This window comes from Hipposideros armiger, unplaced genomic scaffold, assembly GCF_001890085.2.
Source record: "Hipposideros armiger isolate ML-2016 unplaced genomic scaffold, ASM189008v1 scaffold_496, whole genome shotgun sequence".
In the NCBI taxonomy this organism is placed as follows: Eukaryota; Metazoa; Chordata; class Mammalia; order Chiroptera; family Hipposideridae; genus Hipposideros; species Hipposideros armiger.
In genome coordinates this window covers 1,273,282-1,296,259 of record NW_017731846.1, presented here as the reverse complement: position 1 = coordinate 1,296,259, position 22,978 = coordinate 1,273,282, and the positions used below count along the sequence as shown (strand labels likewise).

General features: G+C 43.2%; 1 protein-coding gene across 2 annotated transcripts in view; it reads right to left on the bottom strand.

Moving 5' to 3' along the window:
* RFT1 (RFT1 glycolipid translocator homolog) overlaps window positions 1-22,978 on the bottom strand; it is a 40,982-nt gene that overhangs the window by 5,651 nt on the left and 12,353 nt on the right. For both annotated transcript variants that reach the window (XM_019667427.1, XM_019667428.1), the window contains exons 6-11: window positions 20,370-20,507; window positions 13,259-13,337; window positions 8,893-8,943; window positions 8,032-8,162; window positions 6,377-6,521; window positions 1,664-1,769 (exon numbers count right to left, since the gene is read on the bottom strand). In XM_019667427.1, the coding sequence (XP_019522972.1) occupies window positions 1,664-1,769; window positions 6,377-6,521; window positions 8,032-8,162; window positions 8,893-8,943; window positions 13,259-13,337; window positions 20,370-20,507 (650 nt within the window). The remainder of the gene's footprint in view (window positions 1-1,663; window positions 1,770-6,376; window positions 6,522-8,031; window positions 8,163-8,892; window positions 8,944-13,258; window positions 13,338-20,369; window positions 20,508-22,978) is intronic.

The window sequence follows — 22,978 nt, the reverse complement described above, 5'->3', positions numbered from 1 at the left end:
GATGGATTCAAAGCAGTTTTACAGCTATAAATTTAACTATCTGAAGTAAACACAATGTCTAGACCACTATTTGAAAACTATGAGTGGCTCATTTGGTTAAGAGCTCGCTCAAGAGTTTGAGCTCTGAGCAACAGCGGTTCGAGTCCCGGCCAGAGCTGAGCTGCTGCTGAGCTGCCAACAGGTGGCAGATGGCTCAGCTAAAAAAAAAAAAAAAAGAAAACTATGTGTTGTGACCTAAAAGTAGGCTGGAAAATCAATTCAGTGGGTCATGATACGGCAGTTTAAAACATGAAATAGACCAGAATTAAAAACTATCGATGTGTCCTGAGCTTAACTGAGGTACTTACTGCTTTGTGAAAGCAGACGGTTTCAGTCATATCCACCCAATATGTACTGGGCCACAGTGCTCAATATGAAAGCTGGTTTGGGCCAGTGGTTCCCAAGACCCAATTATATAAGAAATCTCCTGGAGCTGTGTAATAGAAGCTTCTTTGGCCTAAGCCCCTACAATTCTAATTCAGTTGGTCTGGGAGGGGTCCAGAACTTCCTGGGGGAATCTGATCAGTCTGGGCTGGGACTGCTGCTCTCCACTCTAGTTCTAAACTATGGTGTGGCAAACAAAGTCACCAAGCTTCTTTGTGAGACAGCCCAAAATGGGAAGAAGAGAGAGGCTGCTCTGAATGAGAGGAAGGGTTCCCCAACTGTTTGAACTACTCTCTCCCTATCCCACCCCCACCAGCGGGCCTCTGAGGGCTTTCAACAGCATTCAAGGCATTACAGAGGCAGCATGGACACCCCAGAGGGACCCAGGCCTCAAGGAGGAAAGGGACAACGAGGGCCACTGGCCCCACTACCTACACCCATCTCTCCTTCTCTCTCTTCTCCCCATCACTTTTGTCCTTCTCCTCAACCTCATCCTGTAGTTGATGTCTTAAGATACTGCCTTGTATCTTTGGTATTAGGGACACTGAAGATGAATGATCTTGGGTGTGAGGTTCCTAACCAGCAGTTCACATCAGAATCAATAAAGTGCTTTTAAAAAACTTACACAGCGTCAGGGGTCTGCTGATTCTGCTGGTGTGGCAGGAGAGAGTGGTGGAAGGAAGTGGGAAGGAACCTGCATTTCTAACAAGGTCCATGGGGAATTCTGATTCATAACCAGAGGTCCTGATCTGGGGTCAATGGATTGAAAAACACTGTGACAAAATGTGTATGTGCAGTTGGGCCTTTTTCTGAGGACAGATGTCATAGATCCCTGAGATTTTCAAAGACCTAAGAATCAAATTCTCAGGGGTAGGATTCTGAAACTGAATATTGAAGAAGCTCCTTGGGAACCCACTGGAACACTAGGGGGTGAAGGAGTGGAGCTTGTCTCGTGCCTGTCTCTGTAAACCTGGACTAACACAACCCTCCAGGGCCCAGATTTCTTCCTCCACAAAGGGAGGTGAAGAGCAGCTGCTGCCCCCTAGCCGTGCCGTGGGGAGGACTAACTGAATGGTGCCTGTGCCATAGAGAGCCCCGGGGGAGGCAGTGCACCAGTGGTCTAGATAATACCACTAAGAGAGCCTTCTGTAAATACGTGTCCAGGATGCAAAGAAGATTGGCAAGTTACTTCATTTTGGCTAAAGGCCATGATTAAAGATGTGTCTTTGAGGTTACCTACCTGTCGACCTGCTCTTTGCTCATGGCAGCAAATGTGAAGCATTCGGTGACTCCATTGATGGCAAGCAGGAGGACATACAGACAATAGGTACGCAGTAAAACAGGACCTATAAGGAAACAATCAATGAGACACCAGAACGCTATCGGGAGGCCCACATCCACCCACAGGTTGGCTGGGTGGTCAGAGAACACCAGAATTGAACTGGGTCACGAGCCCTGCTGGTATCATCAGTGGGCAGACACATGCTCAAGCCCGTGGTCTTAATTATCTGGAAGGACTCCCAGCATTCCCATAGCACTCACTAAAATAAACAGCTAAGAACAAAAGGACAATTATGAATAAATGCACAGATCTCTTGCATGGTAAGAGAACCTCAGTTAAAAAGGTCCTGAAGAAAAGACCTTGGGGAGAAGCCCAAGCTCAGGAGCAGCCGGAAGCTACAGAAGTAGAACACCCACAAATCTGCAGGAAGAACCGGCGCCCACAGTGTTTTCTTCTATAACAAAGTAATGTGATTCTATAGCTAACTAAGAAGCTTTGGGAAAATCTGCTAACAAAAGATCAGAAGCCTTAAAAATGGGATTGATCCCCTCTTTTAAGAGGGCCATTATTAAGAGGCAGCCAAGCAACTTCTAATAAAATAAACATGTACCCAACCTATGACCCAGAAATTCTACTCCTAGGTATACCTCCAACAGAAATAAAAGCACATTTTCACAAAAACACTTGTACATAAATGTCCATAGCAGTTTTACTCATAAAAGCCCCAAGTGACATCAAGAGGAGAAAGGAGAAACAAACTATGGGTCATCCATACAAAGAAATACTCAGCAATCAAAGAGAAACAAACTATTGATTCATAAAAAAACACAGATGAATCTCAAAAACTTTATATTGAGAGGAAGAAACCAAATAAAATTTTTTTAAAATTTTAAAAAGCCAAACACAAATGTGTCCACATTGTAATATTTCATTTATATGAAAGTCTTTCTAAAAGCAATACTAATCTATGGTGACAGAAATCGGGACAATGGTTACCTCTGAGGTGAAGGGGGACAGTTGACTGGAAAGGGTTCTGAGAGAACTTTCAAGCGTAACGGAATGTTCTGTATATTAATCTGAATGGTGGTTACATGGGTGTTATTTATTTGTCAAAATTCATCAAGTTGTATGCTCAAGAGTACAGGATTTTACTTTATATAAATTAAACCTCAATAAAGAAGAAAAAGAAAAGGTGTGTGTGGGAGAGAGGGTGGAACTGAAGTCCCAGAGTTTCAGAATCTGAAACTTATTCATAGTTTATAAAAGCTGCTTAATATGAACAATCCCTGTGCCATGGGGACCCTATACAGTTTTATGGCAGTCAAAAATTACACAAGATGGGCCAGCCGAGTGGCTCAGTTGGTTAAGAGCTTGCTCAAGAGTGTGAGCTCTGAGCAACAGCAGTTCGATTCCTGGCCCAGGCTGAGCTGCTGCTGAGCTGCCAACAGGTAGCAGGATGGCTCAGCTAAAAAAAAAAAAGAAAAAAAAAAAGAAAAAAATTACACAAGGAATACAGGGCAGCCCTGATGCCCAACAAAAAACTATTTTCTGTGGCCACATCTTGAGTTCCCCCATTTTATCATGTCATGCTGCATTTCATTCCCCAAGCTGCTGCAGAAAGTAGCTTGGCACCCACAGCAGCTGAGGGACAACTCCAATAGCGGAGGCAGGGACCTGGTTCTGCCCTGGGACAGCTCAAGGCTACGCTCAGTGTGCTTCCTGCTGCTCTCCATCCTCTTCTCTCTGGCAGACAGAAATGGGGCTCTTCGCGTGACATGCATCTCTCACTTGGTAACTGAAAGCTAGTGGCATGTGTGGGTCCATCTGCAGGTAGATAGTGAACTGCTTTGCCTCATGGAGAACACAAACTCTTGCATGAAAAAGTCATTCAAGTAAAAGGGTTTTGAGTCAATTTTGGGAAAAGGGTTGAACTGGGGAATTCATGAATGGAACTATGGATTGAAATTGAGGGGTATTATAGGTTGAATTATAGCCCCCCTCAAAAAAAAAAGTATGTTGAAGTCCTATCCCCAATACCTCAGAATATGATCTCATTTGGAAATAGTCTTTAGAGAGAGAATCAAGTTAAAATGGGGCCATTAGGGTGAGCCCTAATCCATTATACTGGTGTCCTTATAAAAAGGGGAAATTGGAGCACAGAGGGAAGAGGGTGTGAGACACATACAGGAAAAGACAGCCATGCGACTGGAGTAATGCATCCTTAAGCCAATGACTGTTGACAAACACTAGACGCAAGAAAAGGCAAGGGAGGATTCTTCCTCTAAAGCCATCAGAGAGAGCACAGCCCTGCTGACACCTTGATTTTGGACTTCTGACCTCCCAAACTGTGAGACAATAAATTTCTGTTGTTTTAAGGCATCCAGTTTGTGGTACATTGTTACTGCAGCCCCAGGCAATTAATATAAAGGGATAGAGAAGAAAAAAAAAACAGATTTTAAAAAGAAAGGGCAAAAGAGAAGCACCTAAGAGATAAATGTGAAAAATCTCAAGGAAGTTGGGCAAATGTTTGTGTTTTTCTTGGATGGAAAAGCTAGGTATGAGAAAGATTTCTGAGAATAGTCTCTAGACTGCTGCAAAGCCCCTGATTATATACAGTGCTAACCCCAAATACTGTGAAGCAAAACCATAGCACCCTACATGAAAGCCTGTCTGTGCTGTGTTCCAGTCCCACATTTGGAGATGGCAGCACAGAGGATGGCGGGTCTAAGAGGCCAATTCAGGTCACAGATAAGTCCATGTCACAGGTGAGGGGAAAGGTCAATATGCAACCAGGGTAACTGAAGCCAGCAGTGTTGCAAGTTCCACTTTCAAAACTACGGTGGTTGGACTGAGCCACAGAAAGTTGCCACTCTTTTCTGATTAATTCAGGAAGACTTTCTGGAAAAAGTCAAGTTTTGTGAGGTATTTAAATGAGCAAAAAAGGCTGTGGCGGGGAGTATATCCCCAGCAGTATTAATATTTTCTGGCACAGAAAACGCATTCAGATGCGCAGCATTGGTTCCAAGAGTTAGCAGTAGGGCAAGGAGATGAGGGGGGCACAGAGATGAGGGCAGGAAAGCCAGTAGGAACCCTGGGGAGACCCACTGACCCTACCAGAAGCCACGATGGGCTTTACAGAGAGCTGGACATTGGTCAAAATGAGAGGCAGCTCCAATGAGGAGACAAATGCCAGAAGACTCTGCTGGGACAGTGACACTGATGCAGCCCTGGGCCAGGCAAGAGACAACGATGGTCCTGAAGACCCTCAGTGGCACACCACACGTTCTCTTCACAGACTAAGAAACCAGACCATTCTCAAGATTCTACTCTGTCTGAAGATGATAGTGAGAGAATATCTTTTTGAGTGTAAAGTTATTAATGACTCTGATATAAACCATCAAGAGACAGAATTTATCACTTTAGAAATAAACACTGACACTTTTAATTGATAAATCCTTTATCAATGCTCAAAACTGACACCAGCCTCTCACCTGAGTAAAAGGACTATACAATTACAGTCGTTTGTTTATATGTATCTTCTATGATTAATTACTCCAGCAGGTGAACATTATATTGATGGGACAGCCCTCTCCTCCTGGCAGTGTGGCATGATTGCATTACATTAAAAGCTGTTCTTTGGTGATTACCTTTCTAAAGAGGCAGAGCTGCTGTGAAATAGTTGAGTCCCCAATCTCTGCACACTAACTTACTAATGGCTTCCTACTGAGGCCTTCCTGCAGTTGCCTGATAGAAATGTACTTCTCCACAGCACCAGCCCCAGGGAGCTGCAAACCACGGCACTGATTTCACAGCAGGTGTTCCTTCAAACTTAATGACCTTGGCTCTAGAGTAGAAACTTGGCCCTTCTCCTAATACCAAAGTTTAGGCCCATTACGGTGGAGACTAAAGCATGACAATGAACTTGTAAAATGGTCACTGACAAAGCTCATTACATTGAGATGGGGCAGCAGAAAGAAGTCTAGTGACCTGAGGAATTAAAAACACCTTTGCTAAACCCAAGATGAAACACTGCAAATGGACCGCCAGCCTACGGCCCAGTGCATTTTGAAATTGGTGACATCTCTGGAGCCAAGCAAGTGCTGTGAGATGCTTAGTGACCTGGGCACCAGGTGTTTCAAAGCTGGACACATTCAATACTTTTCTCCTTCAAAACCAAGTGTCACTGGATTATATGTACCATTTTATTTGCTGAGATCAATTTTATTCTCTGCAAATGGCTCTGGGTTATCTTTAAGAGGCTTTTATGCATCAGGCCGTGAGATTGATGTAGTATTTACTGTCTTCAGATGTGTTCAGTACCACCAAGTGGAGATTCATTAGAGCCTGCTCTCTGCCTTCCTCCCTCACCCCAGAGGGAGCCCTGAGAAGTGCTTGGAAAAACACAGTTTAGGCCTAACAGGAAAGCCAAGGACTCATGACAACTTCTCCAAGTAAGGTTCAGGAACTGATCGCCCTGGTACCAAAGCCCCCGACCGCACCCCGAGCCGGTTCTGACCTCATGTGAGGGGAACAGTCACACACAGCCCCAGACACTGACAATTTTCCCTGTAAGACACAGATATAAACTGTGTGCACATAAGTTCTTGAATTTCATAAAACTCTATTGCTGTTTAGAAGTTAAAACAAATCTGGCAAAATTCTTGTGCATACCTGATCCTGAGCTAAGCATGGCTCCTCCATAGATATCCAAAGCCAGCTGAGAATAGGCAAAGCCAAAAATGGTGATGGTCAAACCAGACAGCAGGGCCAGCTTGAGCAGGGACTCCAAAACCACAGCGGCCACAGCAACGTCCTCCTGGTACCGGGAGAGGGAAGGAAGTTGGATGAATCATGAGCTTAAGAAAAACTTCAACTCTGGCCTTCCCTCTTTGCTGTTTTCCAGATCAGTCTTTCAACTGGTAATGGACATCACTGCTCTTCTGTAGCCTGTGTTTGTTTCTGTCAATTAGTAAATGAAGGAAAAAAGACAATGTATGCTTCCTTCAGTAGTGCAGGGGAGGTTTCAGTTATTTAACTCACTTAGGATAAATTACTTCCTAAAAGTTTCTTAGGAAACACTCACTTTCCCCTTTGATATTTAGTCTTAAATGGATAGCACATTTTTACATTGCTAGCTAGGTTGGCCAGTGATTCTCCTGACAAACATCTCCAAATCCTGAGGTTCTTGTCAATGTATGCTTAGGAAAATATTCCTAAATCAAACTGAGAACCAGGTTATCTCATTTTGAGATATTGTGCATAAACTATATTTTGCAGAATGTCTTCTAAGACATGTATGACTCAGAGGCCAGCTTAGGGCCGGCCAAGTGGTGTGTTGGTTAAGAGTTGGTTTGGGACACCAGCTCTGAGCAGCAGGGCCCCGGTTCGGATCCCACATGAGGGCCAGTGACATTCCGCCCTCTACAGCTAAGGTGGTGAACAACAGCTCAACCTGGAGCTAGGCTGCCGTGAGTCGCTGGTGATGGGGTAAGCTGCAGCCCCTGCTGCAGTGGGCTGCCATGAGCTACCGTGAGTGGCTGGCAGCCAGCGTGAGCAGCCGGCAGCCGGTGTGAGCTGCTGTGAGCCACCGTGAGCAGTTGTCCAATGACGGGCAAGCGATAGTCCAATGGCCAGAAGAGCACAGTGATGATGCCAACATGGGCCAGTGAAGCGATGTCCTCCACAACTAGACTGAAGAACCAAAAAAAAAAAAAAAAAGGACAGCAACTTCTGTTCCCCTCCCCTAATTCCCCAATAAAAGTCTTTAAAAAAAAAAAAGAGGCCAGCTTAGCTTGCTTTTAATTCTAAAATAAACCAGGCACTTTAAATGGTTTTAGAAAAAGAGAAGTTGTTACAACCAGATACTCCTGGATTAAAATCTCTTCTGTATTTACCAACGGCACTTCAGAGTCCTTAAGAAGCTTAAACAACTGGTGCGGTGAGAGAAACCGAATGAGCGGTCCTTTCCTTCCCGGGCTCTAGGTCAGCCTTGCCCCAGTCTCTGCAGCTCTTGGCTCATCTTTGGTTCTTCCACATAAGACCAAACCATGGGAAGGGGTCTGTGGGGCACTGGGGCAAACACTGGGAGTTCTGAGAGGGCTGGGTCAAGAATAAGGTCACAAAGTAGGACAAATGGTGAGGAGAAAGGGCCAGCCAGTGAGAAACAGAGGCCATGAAAGAAGTGAGCTCAGGGTCCTGCCATTACTCAGAAAGTGACAGAAGAAAACTTCAGTCAGACAGAAGGGAAATAGACTGTTCCACATTTCTGTCTATCTTGCAATTAGAGAGAGAGCCATTTGAGGCAGTGACATAAGAACCAAGACTACCTGCTTCTGAAGTGTGGCATCCTTTTCTCTCTCCAGCACCTTTGCAAAGAATACATAAAAACTCTCCTCAACAGGCTGGAAAATTAATCGGGCCACAAGGGAGCCAAGATTATTCACTATATCATATACACCTACAAAACAAAAAGGAAGAAACAACAATCCTATTGGTTTTCTTGTTTCAATGTTCACAGCATTATTAAATTTTGTTCCTAATTTAACTTTTTAAATGAAACTTTTTGAGATAACAAGACTCACATGTAGTTGTGTAAGAAATAATGGAGACCCATGCACCCTTCGCCCAGTTTCCCTGAACAGTAACATCCTGCAAAACCCTGGTTCAATGTTACAACTCTGATACCAAGGCTGATGCCATCAAGATACAGAACATCTCCATCACCAGCACTTTTTTATAAAAGTCATTAATGCCAAGCTAATTTTTTTCTATTTTTATTTCCACTACTTTCGGGTTATATCCAAAAATAAATATGAAACAAATACTGACACCGATCTAGCCACACAAACGTGGGGCGAATCTTTGTGACTGTGATGGCGAGCTCCCTTTTCTCTTCGCACCTCCCCACCCCCAAAATGAGCACCAGCACGCTGCAGAAAGCAGTGTAAGGGCAGGGGATCTCAACAGACAACCTGCCACCCAAGTCTCACGAGAGGGGAGAGTCAGTACACTGTATATATTTATAAAAGCCTATAATTTTCAATCTTCAGGTTTCATTGTTTTACAATCTCCATTTTTTAATGTTCAGGTTCATTTTTCGTTAAATGTATCAAACTGCAGAGAAAAATATTAGAAAATATCTACTAATAGTATTCACCTTTAATTAAAACACTAGAGTTTCACCTTACCCTGATCGCCAAAATTTAATACGTTCAAAAATGTCATCACATATCGCTCGCCTACAAATAGAAAAGCAAAATAATTAGCATTTCAAATATACCTTATTTTCTGGTTTCCTTTTCTCTTATCATCTTTCAAATTTTCTAATTGGCAAATACTCTTAATAGAGAAAAATTAGATAATCAATAGATAGTTCCTTGTCCTAATGTTGATTTCAAGCAATCTCAAAAGAGTAACAATTTGGAAAGTGCTGTAGGATGTACTGATAGCAAATCTCCAAACCAGTTAAAGACAAAACAAAACAATACAAAATTAATAAAACCAGTCCAGTAAGTTTTTAAGAGGTATGAGGAGAAAACTAAAATATTAATAATGAAAATGACTGTCCCAAGTTTTAAGGGATGTCAGATAATCTGAACGTGAATTCTGTGAAATGTAAGTTCCATGGTTATATGCACAGCTCATCGAAAGTTTCCTCTCCAGGTGGAGAAAGCTCCAAGGAGGCTGGCAAGGCTCTGGGGCCCAAGTTCATGATTCAAATATAAGACAGTCTAATGCCTTTGAGGTGAAGACACCAGCCCAGGGCCCCAGCTCCTACACCCAGCTTCCATGAACTTTCCTATTATCTGTGAATGGAAAGAATTGACCACTAGGGAGATAGAGCACTGAGCAGTGCTCACAGCCCTAAAGAGCAAATTGTCACCTCCTAGCATCTTGCTCAAAAAGGAAAGCAATATTAAGAGACTAGAAGCAGTGATCGTCTCTCAAGTCTCTCTGGTCCTTGCCTCCTACGATCTCCCAGCCACTGCATCTGCGGCAGGAACCTCTGTGGGTCCTCCCAGGCACTGGCCCACGTGGCTGCACTCACTCCCATCTGCATCTCTGCACTGCTAACAGCTCCAGCTTTTGTAAATCCAGTTCTTAGTCAACTCCTGCTTTCACACCTTTAGATGGCTCTTTAGTGTTTGTAAAAAGCCCAGGCTCCTGAATTCTGTACTTGAGGCCTTTTATAAACTGATCCCAAGCTATCTTTTTGGTCCCCAACCTCATTTCCACCTCCCACCGTCACATGGTCACCCTGTGCTACACCAGGATTTAGCCCCTCCAGGTGCTGAGTCAGGCTCGGTTCTTGGCGTTCTCAGCACCTAGGATGGCTTTTCCACAGGGAACTCCCATGTTCTGGCACAATAGGCCTCTCCTTCCTAGACTCTGTAAGCTCCCTGAGGGCAGGAACCACGTCTCAGTCATCTCTACGTCCCTGGTTTCCTAGAGGAGCTCCAGGAAACGAGAAGGCACGCAAGAGCTGTCTGGTGAATGAGCTCACGTTTCCTAGCGCAACGCTCACAGCCTGTATCAGAGCTAACCACACAAATGTCTGTGTCTTTGATGAGGAAATGAGCTCCTTGAGGCCTGTTACTCCTTCATCTGTGTATTCTCACACTTGGCACACAGTGTTCAGGAAACGCGGGGGCAGAAGGTAACAGCATATACATTTCTGCTATTACAATGAATGATTTCAACGTTTTTAAAGCTGTAGTTTTTAGATAAAAAGAATACGGGGTCCTTGTCAAGCGACTTCCTTATTTCACAGCCATGGAGATGGAGGCCCTGAGACATTTCTAATGGCCTCTGGCAGTCAGGCCAGGATGGTCGAGCTGTGGGGCAACAAGCAATGGGCACCACTTTCGGGCCGCTCAGGAGGCTGGAAGGTGTGGCTAACTTACACCTGTTGTTGCAAACACATGTTGAGCCACTGCGATACAGACAACCTACTTAGGGCCATGGAGTGAACCGGATCCATTCTTCAACTCATTTAAACTGCTCTTAAAACTCTGGGAGGAGAAAAGGTGCCTGTAAGCAACTGCCCTTTCCAAAACTCTAACAATAAGGTGAACTATCACAATACACAATTTCACTACAGTTACCTTTATTAGCAAATGCTTGCTGAATACCTATCCTCTGCCAGGCCCAGCAGGGTGCTGGGGAGGCAGTGGTGGACAGCACACTCCCTGCTCTTAAGAAACATAATTAACCCCTTGGGTACATTTGACGACTGAGGCTCCTCATGCACTTGCTTTGCCTAAGTGCAAAATGATGAGTCTAACTCGTTATTCAATTTAAGACAATATTTAACATGTACATTCTTGTTCATTTTAGAGTAGTTTGTATCAGTTGCAACAGAAGAAACAATTACAGTATTTTGGTGAAGATTGTTTGCGATACACTGCCCTGTAATGTCAAAATAAGGAATATATTTTATGAAAGTGATAATGAAAGTTTTAATGAAAGTGACTTTGGCAAAAAGAGAAAAAAGCAAGGCGGTGATATCGAAAATATAATAAAATCAGCATGTGTGCTTGAGTATAATAAAGGTATGGGAGGCATTGATAAACAGGATCAAATGCTAGCGTGCTTCCTGTTATGAGAAAATGTGTAAAGGGATATAAGAAAATGTTTTTTTATCTAATACACATAGCCTTTTATAACGCACATGTTTTATACTCTAAAATCAACTGCACAGCCAAAACAGGCATTGTTTGCTTTTGTCTAGCTATTGCTGAACAATTATTGGAGCAAGTGTCATTGCCAAATTATAATTGTTGTGGATGTCCTTCAAATAGGAATACACCTTTTCATTTGCAGGTGAAAAAATGGGCACATTTTCCTGAGAATATTCTGTCAACTGAGTCCAAGCAACACCCTACAAAAAGGTGCCGTGATTGTTATAAACATAAGATTAGGAAAGAGACTACCTGGCAGTGCAAACAATGCCAAGTGCCACTGCATTTACTTGCATTGAAAAATACCATACACTTCATAACTATTAGTAATTTGCTTTTGTTATACCTTGAATTTACTTGTTTTAGTTTTGTGTTTATTTATTTATTTTTGTTTTGCAATTCTAATTACCTGAAGTCATCTCAATACTATGTATGTCACTGATTTTTTAGAAATAAATAAATTTTTACATAAAATCTACTGTTTTTACATATTACTCCAAGCACTGAAAAATCAAATCTGTTCCATATGCAAAATTTTTTTCAAATAAATTGGTACACAAGGGGTTAAGGCACCTCCTCTCAGCTCTCCAAAGACTTCTGACCCTTACTTCCCCCAGAAGTCCTGCGAACAGTTTCACTTTTGTAATGATGACATTATAGGTTCAGGCTAGAAGCATGCACTCTCAAAGCTCAGACGCCTCCTGGTCCTGCCCCTTAACTCAAAAGGAAAGTGAGGCTTATGGGGAGTCACTTTCCTTAAGAAGTATAATTAGTAAAAAACAAAGATAGATGGGGAAAAAGGAAAATAGGATAATAATAATGTATTAAAATGCTAGAATTATAGGGAAGTTTTTTTTATTTTCTAAAATTTCTGTAATGGGGTTATATGATTTTATAATTAAAAGAAAGTTTTTGAAAAGATTTAGAAATGTTTAGTAATAGATATACAGATGTGTAGACATGTGAAATTTATATAGAGAAACTACTACCTCCAGCAGTTTATAATGGCCTCAAATCTCATTCTTTGAACTAAAGCTAGGTGTAAATAAACCAATACACAACCATAGAAAAATTAGTTTTACTTTTAGCTCCTTGCTGGCCCTCTGCATTAAGAGCTCTGTCACTGTTAAACTGCAAAGCTTTCAGAAGCTGGAAGGCTGACCAAACTATCACACAGGTGAATCTTACTGTTTAAGAAAACAACATGATGAAAACATGGTTCTTAAAAAAGTTCAAAAAAAGAAGTGTATAAAAAGTTAGGCTAGGGGCCGGCTGAGTGGCTCAGTTGGTTAAGAGCTCACTCAAGAGTTTGAGCTCTGAGCAACAGCGGTTCGATGCCCGGCCCAAGCTGAGCTGCCGCTGAGCTGCCAAAAGACGGCAGGATGGCTCAGCTTAAAAAAAAAAAAAAAAAGAGAGAGAGAAAAAGTTAGGCTAGGATAATGAGATTTCAGATAGTTTTCTCTATTTTCCAATTTTTCTGTAATTGATATAATACTTTTATAATACATTTATTTAAATGATATAACATGGGGTATGGAGTTAAACTTGATTCAAATTAAGTTGTTCCTCGATACTGTGGGAACCCACAGAAGTTATATAACTTCAAGGACCCTCGGTTTCCTCATCCATGAGAAATAAAGACAGTGTCTTTCTTAGAAGGCTGTGAAGAGATTTAAATTAAACAACTTTAATGTCCAACTAAATAAATGTTAGTTTCCCTCTCCTTATATAAAAAGCTCCCGTTTCTGAAGTCCCTCTCCCAGGTACTGTAGACAGCAAGTGTCTGGATGGAGCTGATCAGCAGCAGTTCTGTGGAATCCCCTAGCTGATACTATGGTTTTCTAACTGCTAGAGTAACCTTTTACTTACTTACCTTCTGTCAAAATCTGTTTCAAGAAAGATTGTTTGAAAAAACTCCAAGTCAGTTTAGCCTCCGTCCAATTTACAAAAGCCTGAAAGAGAAAACAAAACAAACAAAATCCCAGGCACTGCAAGTCTAAGAGTAGAATAATGCTCCATGAGAGGCAAACTGATTTTGGTTCCTAAATCCCAACTTGGATGATCCCCACTGCTTTTTCATTTAATGCTAAGCACACAGAGACAGCCAACAAATATTGGCAAATAATTTACAATCCTAAACATAAAGACAAAGTTTCTAGGTGGAACAGCCTCCCTATAAGGGGCCTGCCGAAGATCCATTAACTGAGACCCCTAAAGAACTGTGCCGTCCCCTTGCTGCTGCCCAGACGTTAAGCTGACTGCATCTAACACATACAGCTCACAGGCAGTTCTTTCCTTAAGAACTATCTGAAGCATGCCAAGCTGCAGAACAAATTCTGCTCCATATACTCCACATCTTAATGCTATATTTAGCCATGCAGGATCCCTTTACACAAAATATATGAGTTTTGCTTGTATATTTCAAAAGAAAGCCAGGCTTTCCAGGTCAGTTAAACCACTAAGAATTGGGATGACAGAGGAAAGAAGAAAAACAAAAACAGAACTTCTACATGGCTTTTCCAAAACTCCCGGGGGGGGGGGGCGCACAAAACTGCCCATTTCCTAAGGACAAGAAGGTTAAGAAGGAAGCAAATTCTTAGAAAGGGCAGAGGTCAACCTGCAAGACAGGCAGCCTCAAAGCCAGAGAGCTGACCACAAGAAGGAGAATTGGGGCAGCTAGCTAGACATGACTTCTTTTTTTTCTACCTCCCCCCAGTTCCCTCTGGGGGCCCTTCCTCTATCAGGAAGGCATCCTGGATGCCAAAATGTTCAGTCGTGGTGTTAGGGTCTTAATCTCAGGGTACCTGCATTTTGAAAAGTTCTTATTAACTCAAAGTGATGACTTTTGAAAGGTGGGGTTTCAGGGGGGCTCTTTGGGAAGAAAGGGGTGAATCACAAAGGCCATGGCCGCTCCACCTCTCCAAAAGGTCAGCTTTAGCTACGGAAGTTGGCCCAAGGGCAGGCCTGGAACCTGTCCCAATCACATGGGCCCCTGTTCTTGGCCCAAAGCCCATGTGTGTAGAGCAATGCTATCCAGTAGAAATATAATGCAGGCCACAAATATAATTTTAAATTTTCTAGCAGCCACAGTGAACAGTGAAAAGAAACAAGTAAAATTAATTTTAATATATTTAACCCAAAATCTTATCATTTACACATGTAAAGAAAATATTTGAGGCATTTTGCATTATTTTTTTCATAGTAAGTCCTTGAAATCCAGTGTGTATTTTGCACTTACAGCTCATCTCAATTCCAAATGCTCTATAGCCACATGTGGCTGGTGACTACCATTTAGGACAGAGCAACACTGACTCTTGAAAGCAAGTCCTCAAATCTCCTCTCCCCCTGGTTTCAAAGCCTTTCTTCCAGACACTGGGAGGACAGGCCTGGATCCTCCCAAACTACAGCTCCTTCAGGGCATCACTGGACCTGGAGCAGATGCCAGGGGTAGCTCTAGGCCAGGAGCTAAATCTTCCCCAGTGAGAAGGAAACTGGGCATCTCCTTTCCGCAGAACAAAGAGCATCAGACTACCTGCGACCACCAGGGGGCACTGTGGACCACATCATGTTGGGGACGCCGATCCTGCCCGGTAAGATCCTGCCTCTGTCTTACATTGCCCCCACGCCCATGCCAGGGCATCCTCTGGAGGTCTGCACAGCACTACCTGTGCTCTTTAAAGGAAACAAACAGTTACAGCTGAACCACAAGGCTCTTCTGAAGCCTATTTGCTGGTAGATTGTGAATGGGTTTGGGAGATGACTGAGCTCTTTAGAAAAAGTTCTTTAGAAGAGTGAAATCATGTGTCTCTGATCTGATACCTCACCCTTGAGCATTCCTTTTCCCTAATGCCTTTGATTTAAATGGACCCATGGTCCGGAAGGAATGCCCACACCACTTATGATGTCCAAAATTCTCATTAAGGACACAGAGGCAGGAAGTCCGATCAGAGATTGGGTTTCTTCTCAGAGGAGTCTGCTAAGTGGTAGAAAAGAAGCAGCACATTCTTTGGGCTTTTACCACTTTGTTCAGAATAGATTTGTCACTTAGGACAGTCAAAAGAGGCCTATTCCACAAGAGCTAGGTTGGTGCTGCTAGGCTGGTCCACAGGTTGTGAATTTCTCTGGAATCCCCTGACCAACAAGCCATTCCACTGTACTGCTGGAGAAACTGATGTGTGGATGGCGAAAGGTGATGGCGGTACCTCCAGGAAACGTCTGGAATCAGAACACTGGGGCTCACTGAGCTTTAACCTGAGTCACTCTCCACTACCCGAACTCTTCTGACTCAGCACGGTCCGACCAGCTGCATCCTTAGCATACTGACAAGAGTCACCAGGAGCCTGTGGCCACAGTACCGTCCCCTGCCCTCCACTGCCTCCAAGCCCCACACAGCATTCCTTTCTCTCCCTCTTGCTTCAGGGCTATGGACTCTGCCCTGGCTTTGTCCATGCTCCCATTTTCACACACTCTCCCACTGTCATCATTTCTCATCTGCCACTGCCTTCCTGGGAGCTTTTTCACTTCCAGACTTCTCTCTAACCCATCCTTCTCATGGTGGGGTCTGGGCTTCAGAGTCAATCTCAGAGACTGGGTCTCAAACTACAGCTCCCGACGTCTAAGTACATAGGCCATGGGCAAGATACTTAACGTTGCTAAGCCTCAGTTTTCTCATCTGCAAAATGGGATAAGAAGTCCTATCTGCTGGAGCTGGTATGAGGACTGAATAAGAGAAAACAAGACGCTCAGTAAGCCTGAAGCAGATGGTAAGACCCTCCGCACAGGAGATTAGATCATGGCCCTGCTCAGAACCTTCCATTAGGTGTTGCGGCCACCACTACCTGGTCCTAACCCAGCGGGCCGTAGCCGCCTTCCACCATGTGTCTCCTCTTCCCTCCTCAACTGCTTAGCCATCGTACACACCCCAGTCATCCCTGCGATCCCAACTCCAACACAGTGATGGGCATGCGATAGGCCTTGAGCAAAAGGTCTTCCTTCCTGCAGCCACAGATGCACACTTCCCCACACCTGTGTCAAGGCCCAGCTCAGAAGCAGCTTCCTCCATGAAGCCTTCCTTGATGCTCCCCAATGGAACGCATGTCCTTTCTCTGTGCTTCTGTTTTGTTAACACTAGATACCCACATACTGTCTTGCAGTGTAGTTAGCTGAGTATACCTCTTATGTCCCCAGCACACTGTAAGTTTTGAGGGCAGGGACCCCACTCAGGGTACCTGGAATAGTGCTGAACACAGAAAATTGCTAAATACATGCTTGTTGTATTCAAGTCCTCAGCGTTACTTAAATATTAGCAGATCTCTCATAGTAAATCACTTAGAAGTGTCAAGAATATAAAAGACATAGAGAAATCATTATTTAATGGGCCATTAATTTATTTTAAGGCTAAGTATCTTTAAAGAAGATAGAATTCTATCAGAATAGGAAGTACGAGACTGCTGGTTCGACTCCCACATGGGATGGTGGCTACGTCCACCCGCAACTAAGACTGAACTCAGCACCTTGAGCTGAGCTGCCAGCTGGATGGCTCAGTGGATAGAGCATGCGCTCTTAACAACAAGGCTGCTTGTTCAACTCCTGCATGGGATGGTGGCTACACCCACCGCAACTAATTGAACACAGCACCTTGAGCTGAGCAGCGCGACTGGACTTGGAGCTGAGCTAACTGCGCCCTCCACAACTAAGATTGAAGGACAACTTGGCTGTTCCCCTTCCCCAATTCCCAAACACTGTTCCCCTCCCCAAATTCCCCAATAAAATCTTTAAAAAAAAAAGAATAGGAAATAAACCTCCCAATTTGGTCAAATTGACATGGGGTGTAACTGTTTGACCAGTTTCATCTGAGACAGCACCCAGGGCAGAAAGCTGCTCAGAAAGTCAAGTTAGGCATGTTGCCAGTGCTAGAGTTGTTCACTGCATTCAAGATTCAGCTCATTTCCTTTCTCTTTAAAAAAAGTAAACTTGAATAATGAATTGTTCTACTTGGAACTTCCCATCTTTAAGTAAATAAATAGCTACTTGGGGCAATATGCCAATTTCTTTTGAAAGACTACATAGCATAGAGGCTAAACACATAGAATAAGGTTAGTCCATAGACAGAAGTTAGAGAGAAATTGTCCAAAACCAGCTATGTGATTCTTGGTTAGTTAGTTAATGCCTCTGAACCTCAATTTTCTCATCGGTAAAATGAAAACAATAGTATTTCAATAGGCTAAGTGAAATAAGTCAGTCAGAGAAAGACAAATACCATATGATCTCACTTATATGTGGAATCTAAAACACTGAATGAACGAGCAATGTAAACAGAAATAGTCTCAGAAATATAGAGGAAAAACAGATGGCTGCTAGTTGGGAGGGGGTGGGGATGAGGGAGAAGGGGAAGGGATTAGACAGCATAAATTGGTAGCTACAATATTGTCACAGGGATATAAAAGACAGTTTGGGGTATATAATCAATAATGTTGTAAATATTTTGTAGGGTGTCAGATGGACACGTCTTATTAGGGAGACCACTTCATGGATGGTATAGTGGCTTGACCAATGCACTGTACAACTGAAGCTGATGCTGTATAATATTATATGTCAACTATAATTGAATATATATATATAGTTACTGGATGTGGAATATAGTGTGGGGAGTGGAGTCAATAGAATTGTAATACATATGTATGATATCGAGGGTGGGAGGAGCGGTGGATTGCGGGAGGGAGATTGTCACTTTGTGAGGGGTGAAAAGTATAACTATTGTATTGTTTTGTACACCTGAAACTAATAATAAAAAAAGACAAGAAAATTTTTAAAAATTGTATTTATCTCATAGAGTACCATGAGGATTAAAACACAAAAGTGCATGTAAAGTGCTTAGCATAGTGCCACACAGAGAATAAGCATGCAGTCAATGGTAGTTACTGTAAACAGCTCTTTGCCAAAGTTCAAATACTTTCACAGAACTCCTTAAGTCCTTAGAGGGGCCTCACAGCTCGTGTAGACCAACAACTTCACCTTAAACATGAGGACCCTGAGTTCTGGAGAGGACCCTACAGGCTTCACATCCACACCTACTGCCCCCCAAATGCACAGGAAGCCTGAGGCCCAGCAATCACTTTTTTACATGTCCACATCCCAGACAGCACCCAACATGGAGCTGTGCTCTGTCAGCAGGAACGGTGGTGCCACTGTGTATGACAGGTACACAACAACCTTCTCATGGTCCACGCTTCTGTCCCGGCAGTATGAGCGTGGGTACTTTCGGGATAGACTGCCAGATTAACCACTGAGCTCTCACACCTATGCCATCAGTGTTTGCCTTGCTAGGACGTTTCAGTGGAGCTATTCCTCCTCCTAGAGCAGCAGCATGATGATGGTGATGGTCTCAGCTGTCTCTGTGGACACCCAGTTGGACTAGGCCACAGTGTCAAAGCACATTACATGCCCCATATTATCTGGTTCTCACAACCATGTTAGGAAGGAAGGGACTCTTATTATTCCCATTTTACAGATAAGGAAATGAAGCTCAGAGTTCTGAGCCCATCACATGGTTAAATACACATTTGACAGACTTTTTTCATACCCTCTCTCTCCTTGCCTGCATTAACGGTCCAAATGTGCCTTTCTAAAATACTGCTGGGGCGCAGGGACTGGCTCAGTATGAAAAGCTGGCCAGGTGTGGTACAGGTGTGGGTCATGGGGAGCACTCAGGGAAGGGGGCTTTCCCACACGCTCAGTCCCACTGTGTGGGCAGCTGACAGAAGCTCTAGGCAAGAGAAGCAATCCCGACTCCTAATCCTCTAAGCCTGCAGATGAGGCACTGTGGTATCCCAAAATTATCATGTCGATTTAAGTTAAAGGTAAAATCTAGTTGATCAGAATGGAGGACTCTTAATTAACAACTCAGAACGTATCTGGCTTTGTTACATAATATCTGTTTTTTCTTGAAAAGTTGTAGAGTAGGATCCCCCATACATTCTGAGACTAAAGTCCCACACATTTTACTGCTTTTTAAAGTAATCACAAAAGAGACGAGTCAAAGCCTTACCTCAACTAAGTGCACCACATCCAGCAAGCAAACAAGTATGGGAAAAGGGAAAGTGGGTCAGTCCAGCATGGAGCAGTGGTGATGTAGGATGACATCACCTGTGCGAATCCAGGGCCACAGACAGCAGCACTGACCTCACAAGAGTCAGGAAATAAAAGCCAAATGGACTGAGAGCTGAAGGGCTGAGGAGAAAAAGATTATGCGCACCCCCACACATTAGCATCTAGAATCCTCAGCGGTCTACATGGGAAAGTGGATCACCTGAGAGATAGGTCTGACACTAGATGAAGGAACGATGCAGGGGTCATCCCTGCTTTGTCAGCACTCTGGGATGTCTGTGCCAGAGGTCAGTCCTGGGCAAAACCAAGACACACAGCAGAACAGAGAGAGTGAAGCCCAGTAGTTTCAGCCTGTACTCTGCAGGATTTAAGCCACTCCAGGCTCCTGTCCTCGCTCTAACCCTCACCTTGGGCAGGTATGTAGTCACTAAGCCTTAGTTCTTCAACCCTAAAATATAAACAATGATGTCAGCCTCACAGAGTTGTTCTAAGCATTACATAGGGCTACGAAAAGTACTCAGCATAGGGCCTAGCACAATGGTTCTCAACTGGGGGCAATTTTGTCCCCCAGGGGACATTTGGCAGCGTCTGGAGACATTTTGGTTGTTATAATTGGGGGGTGGTAGCTACTGGCATCTAGTCAGTAAAAATCAGGAACGCTGTTAAACATCCCACAATGCACAGCACAGTCCCCACAACAAAGAATTATCCAGCCCCAAATGTCAATAGTGCCTGGCTGAGCACATAGCAAGCACTCGATAAATATGATCTATCAAATTATCTTTACTATTATAATAATAAACAATCAAGTTGTAGTTTCTTTCCCTCAAGGACGAACCTTGTGATTAAAATGATAAGAGACAAAATGCATTACTTACTCCACTTCTCGGAATACTGGGTAACATATCTGTCATTCTGGAGACAGGAAGAGTTTCTTGCTTGATTGATTCTGGGGAATCCAGTAACTTTTTGAAATAAATAACATAGCAGAGCACCAGAACTGCAGTATAGAACAGCTGAAAAAGAAAGTAATAGATTTAAGTTACATTGTTTTAATATAGGCATAATTAAGATACGTCTATAAGTGTGACCTTGAAAGCCAATCAAGAAACAGAACTTAATTAACGAATTAAATGCACCTTCTATTGAGCAGTGCCTCAACCCTCTGGAAAACAGCACTATTCACTAAGACCCAGCTCCACTGCAGCATCTTTGGGGAAAGTGTTCCAAACACTGCATCTGGTTGGGAGAACAGAAGTTCTTGGGGGCCAGCAGAACATAATTTCCATGACAGACATCCACAAGTGCAACTTCCACAGCGATGTCAGATATGTTCTCAAAAGATTCCCATTTGGCCTAAGGAATGGCTCTCCTGCCTAGACAGCACCCTGAGGACTCATGTGTCCTGGCTGTGCTAATATCCAGGGACCTGCCATCATCTAGGACTGGGAATTTTCCATAAACCCTGGAAATCTGTGACATTATGATTACAAAACAGAACTGAACTGCTGGCTCTCTCCTCTCTGACCAGTGCATGGGCAGGGCAAGAACTACTACTGGATGGGGGAAGGATAGGTGGACTGATAAGAGGGCCCACCCTTTCCACACTCCCTCCACCCATCTGGGACAAAAGGATGGCTTTTAGCCAGGAGCAGCAGCCTGGGATTTGTTTGCAGGTTGGGGAGGAGTATTCAAAGAGCCCCATTTCACAAGCTCCCTCCTACACTCTCCCCTGAGAATAGCAGTGCACACTAGCTCAAGAAGGAATGAGATCTCCAGGCCCCGCTTTCAATCTGGAAACACCAAGGCTGCTCCTGCAGGAAAGGCCCAGAGCAAGGAGAAAGGCATCTCGGTTTAGCAGGTTTAGGCTCCTCTGCTCTCCATGCCTGTCCCATCCGTGCCTGAGGACAGAGCCCACCATTCACCATTTTTCTTTTTTTTCCAGTTTTATTGAGAATAATTGACGTACATCACTGAACAAGTGTAAGGCATACAGCACGATGGTCAGATTTATACATATTGCAAAACAGTCACACAAAAGGCTCAGCTAGCATCCGTCTTCTCATATAGACACAATAAAAAGAAAAAGGAAAAAAGTTTTCTCCTTGGTGATGAGTACTCATTGAATTAACTATCTTAATAACTTTCCTATTAAAAATATATATAGCTTTCCTATATATCATACAGCAGCATTGGCAATAGTCATCATGTTGTACATTACATCCCTAATATCTGATAACTAGAAATTTGTATCTTTTGACCACTTTCCTCCAATTTCCCTTCCCCCACTCCTTCTTTTGGGTCTCAAGCCCTTTAAGACACAAGCGGCATAGCTGTGAGCCACACTACCTGCTGCCAACATCCTGTGATAAGTACCCTTTTTCCAGCTCCTTTCCACACCTCTTCATCTTCTGGCTCACCAGAGCCTGCAGAAACAGTAACAACCTAATGGGTAGTCTTCATGGAGCACAGCCTAACTACACGATCCCACCCCTTTTCTGAGGAAAAATTCATGTAACATAACATTAACATTCATGTAACAACCATTTTAAAACATACAATTCAGTGGCTTTTAGTGCATTCACAATGTTGTACAACCACCATCACTATCTAATTCCAGAACATTTCCATCACTCCAAAAGGAAATTCTGCACCCATTAAGCAGTGACTCTCCATTCCCCCATCCCCTGGCAACCACTAATCTGCGTTCTGTCTCGCTGGACTTTACATATTAATGGAATCAAAGAATCATAATCCTATCCCTTGTGCCTGGATTTTTCCACTTAGTATGTTTTCAAGGTTCATCGTGCTGTAGCATATATCACTATTTCATTTTTATGGCGGAATAATATTCCATTGTATGGATACATCACATTTTGCTTATCCACTCATCAGTTGGACATTTCGGTTGTTTCCACCTTCTGGCTATTGTGAAGAGTGTTGCTATGAACATCCATGTACAAGTTGTTTGAACACCTGTTTTAGTTCTTTTGGGTATATACCTAGGAGTGTTATTGCTGGGTCATTTGGCAGTTCTATATTTACTTTTTTGAGGATCTGACAAACTGTTTTCCACAGCATCTTTACTATTTTACATTCCCACCAGCAACGTATGAGGGTTCCAATTTCTTCATATCCTCTCCAACACTTGTTATTTTCTGGATTTTTGATAAATAGCCATCCTAATGGGTGTAAAGTGATATCTCACTGTGGTTTTGATTTACACTTGCCTAATGACTAATGATATCGAGCATCTTCTCATGGGCTTATTGGCCATTTATTTGTATATCTTCTTTGGAGAAATGTCTATTCAAGTCCTTTGCCCACTTTTGGGTTGGTTTGTCTTTTTGTTGCTGAGTTGTAAGAATTTTTTTTTTTTTAAAGATTTTTATTGGGTAATTGGGGGGATGGGAACAGTACTGGGGAATTAGGGGAAGGGGAACAAGTTGCTGTCGTTTTTGTTCTTCAATCTAGTTGTGGAGGACGC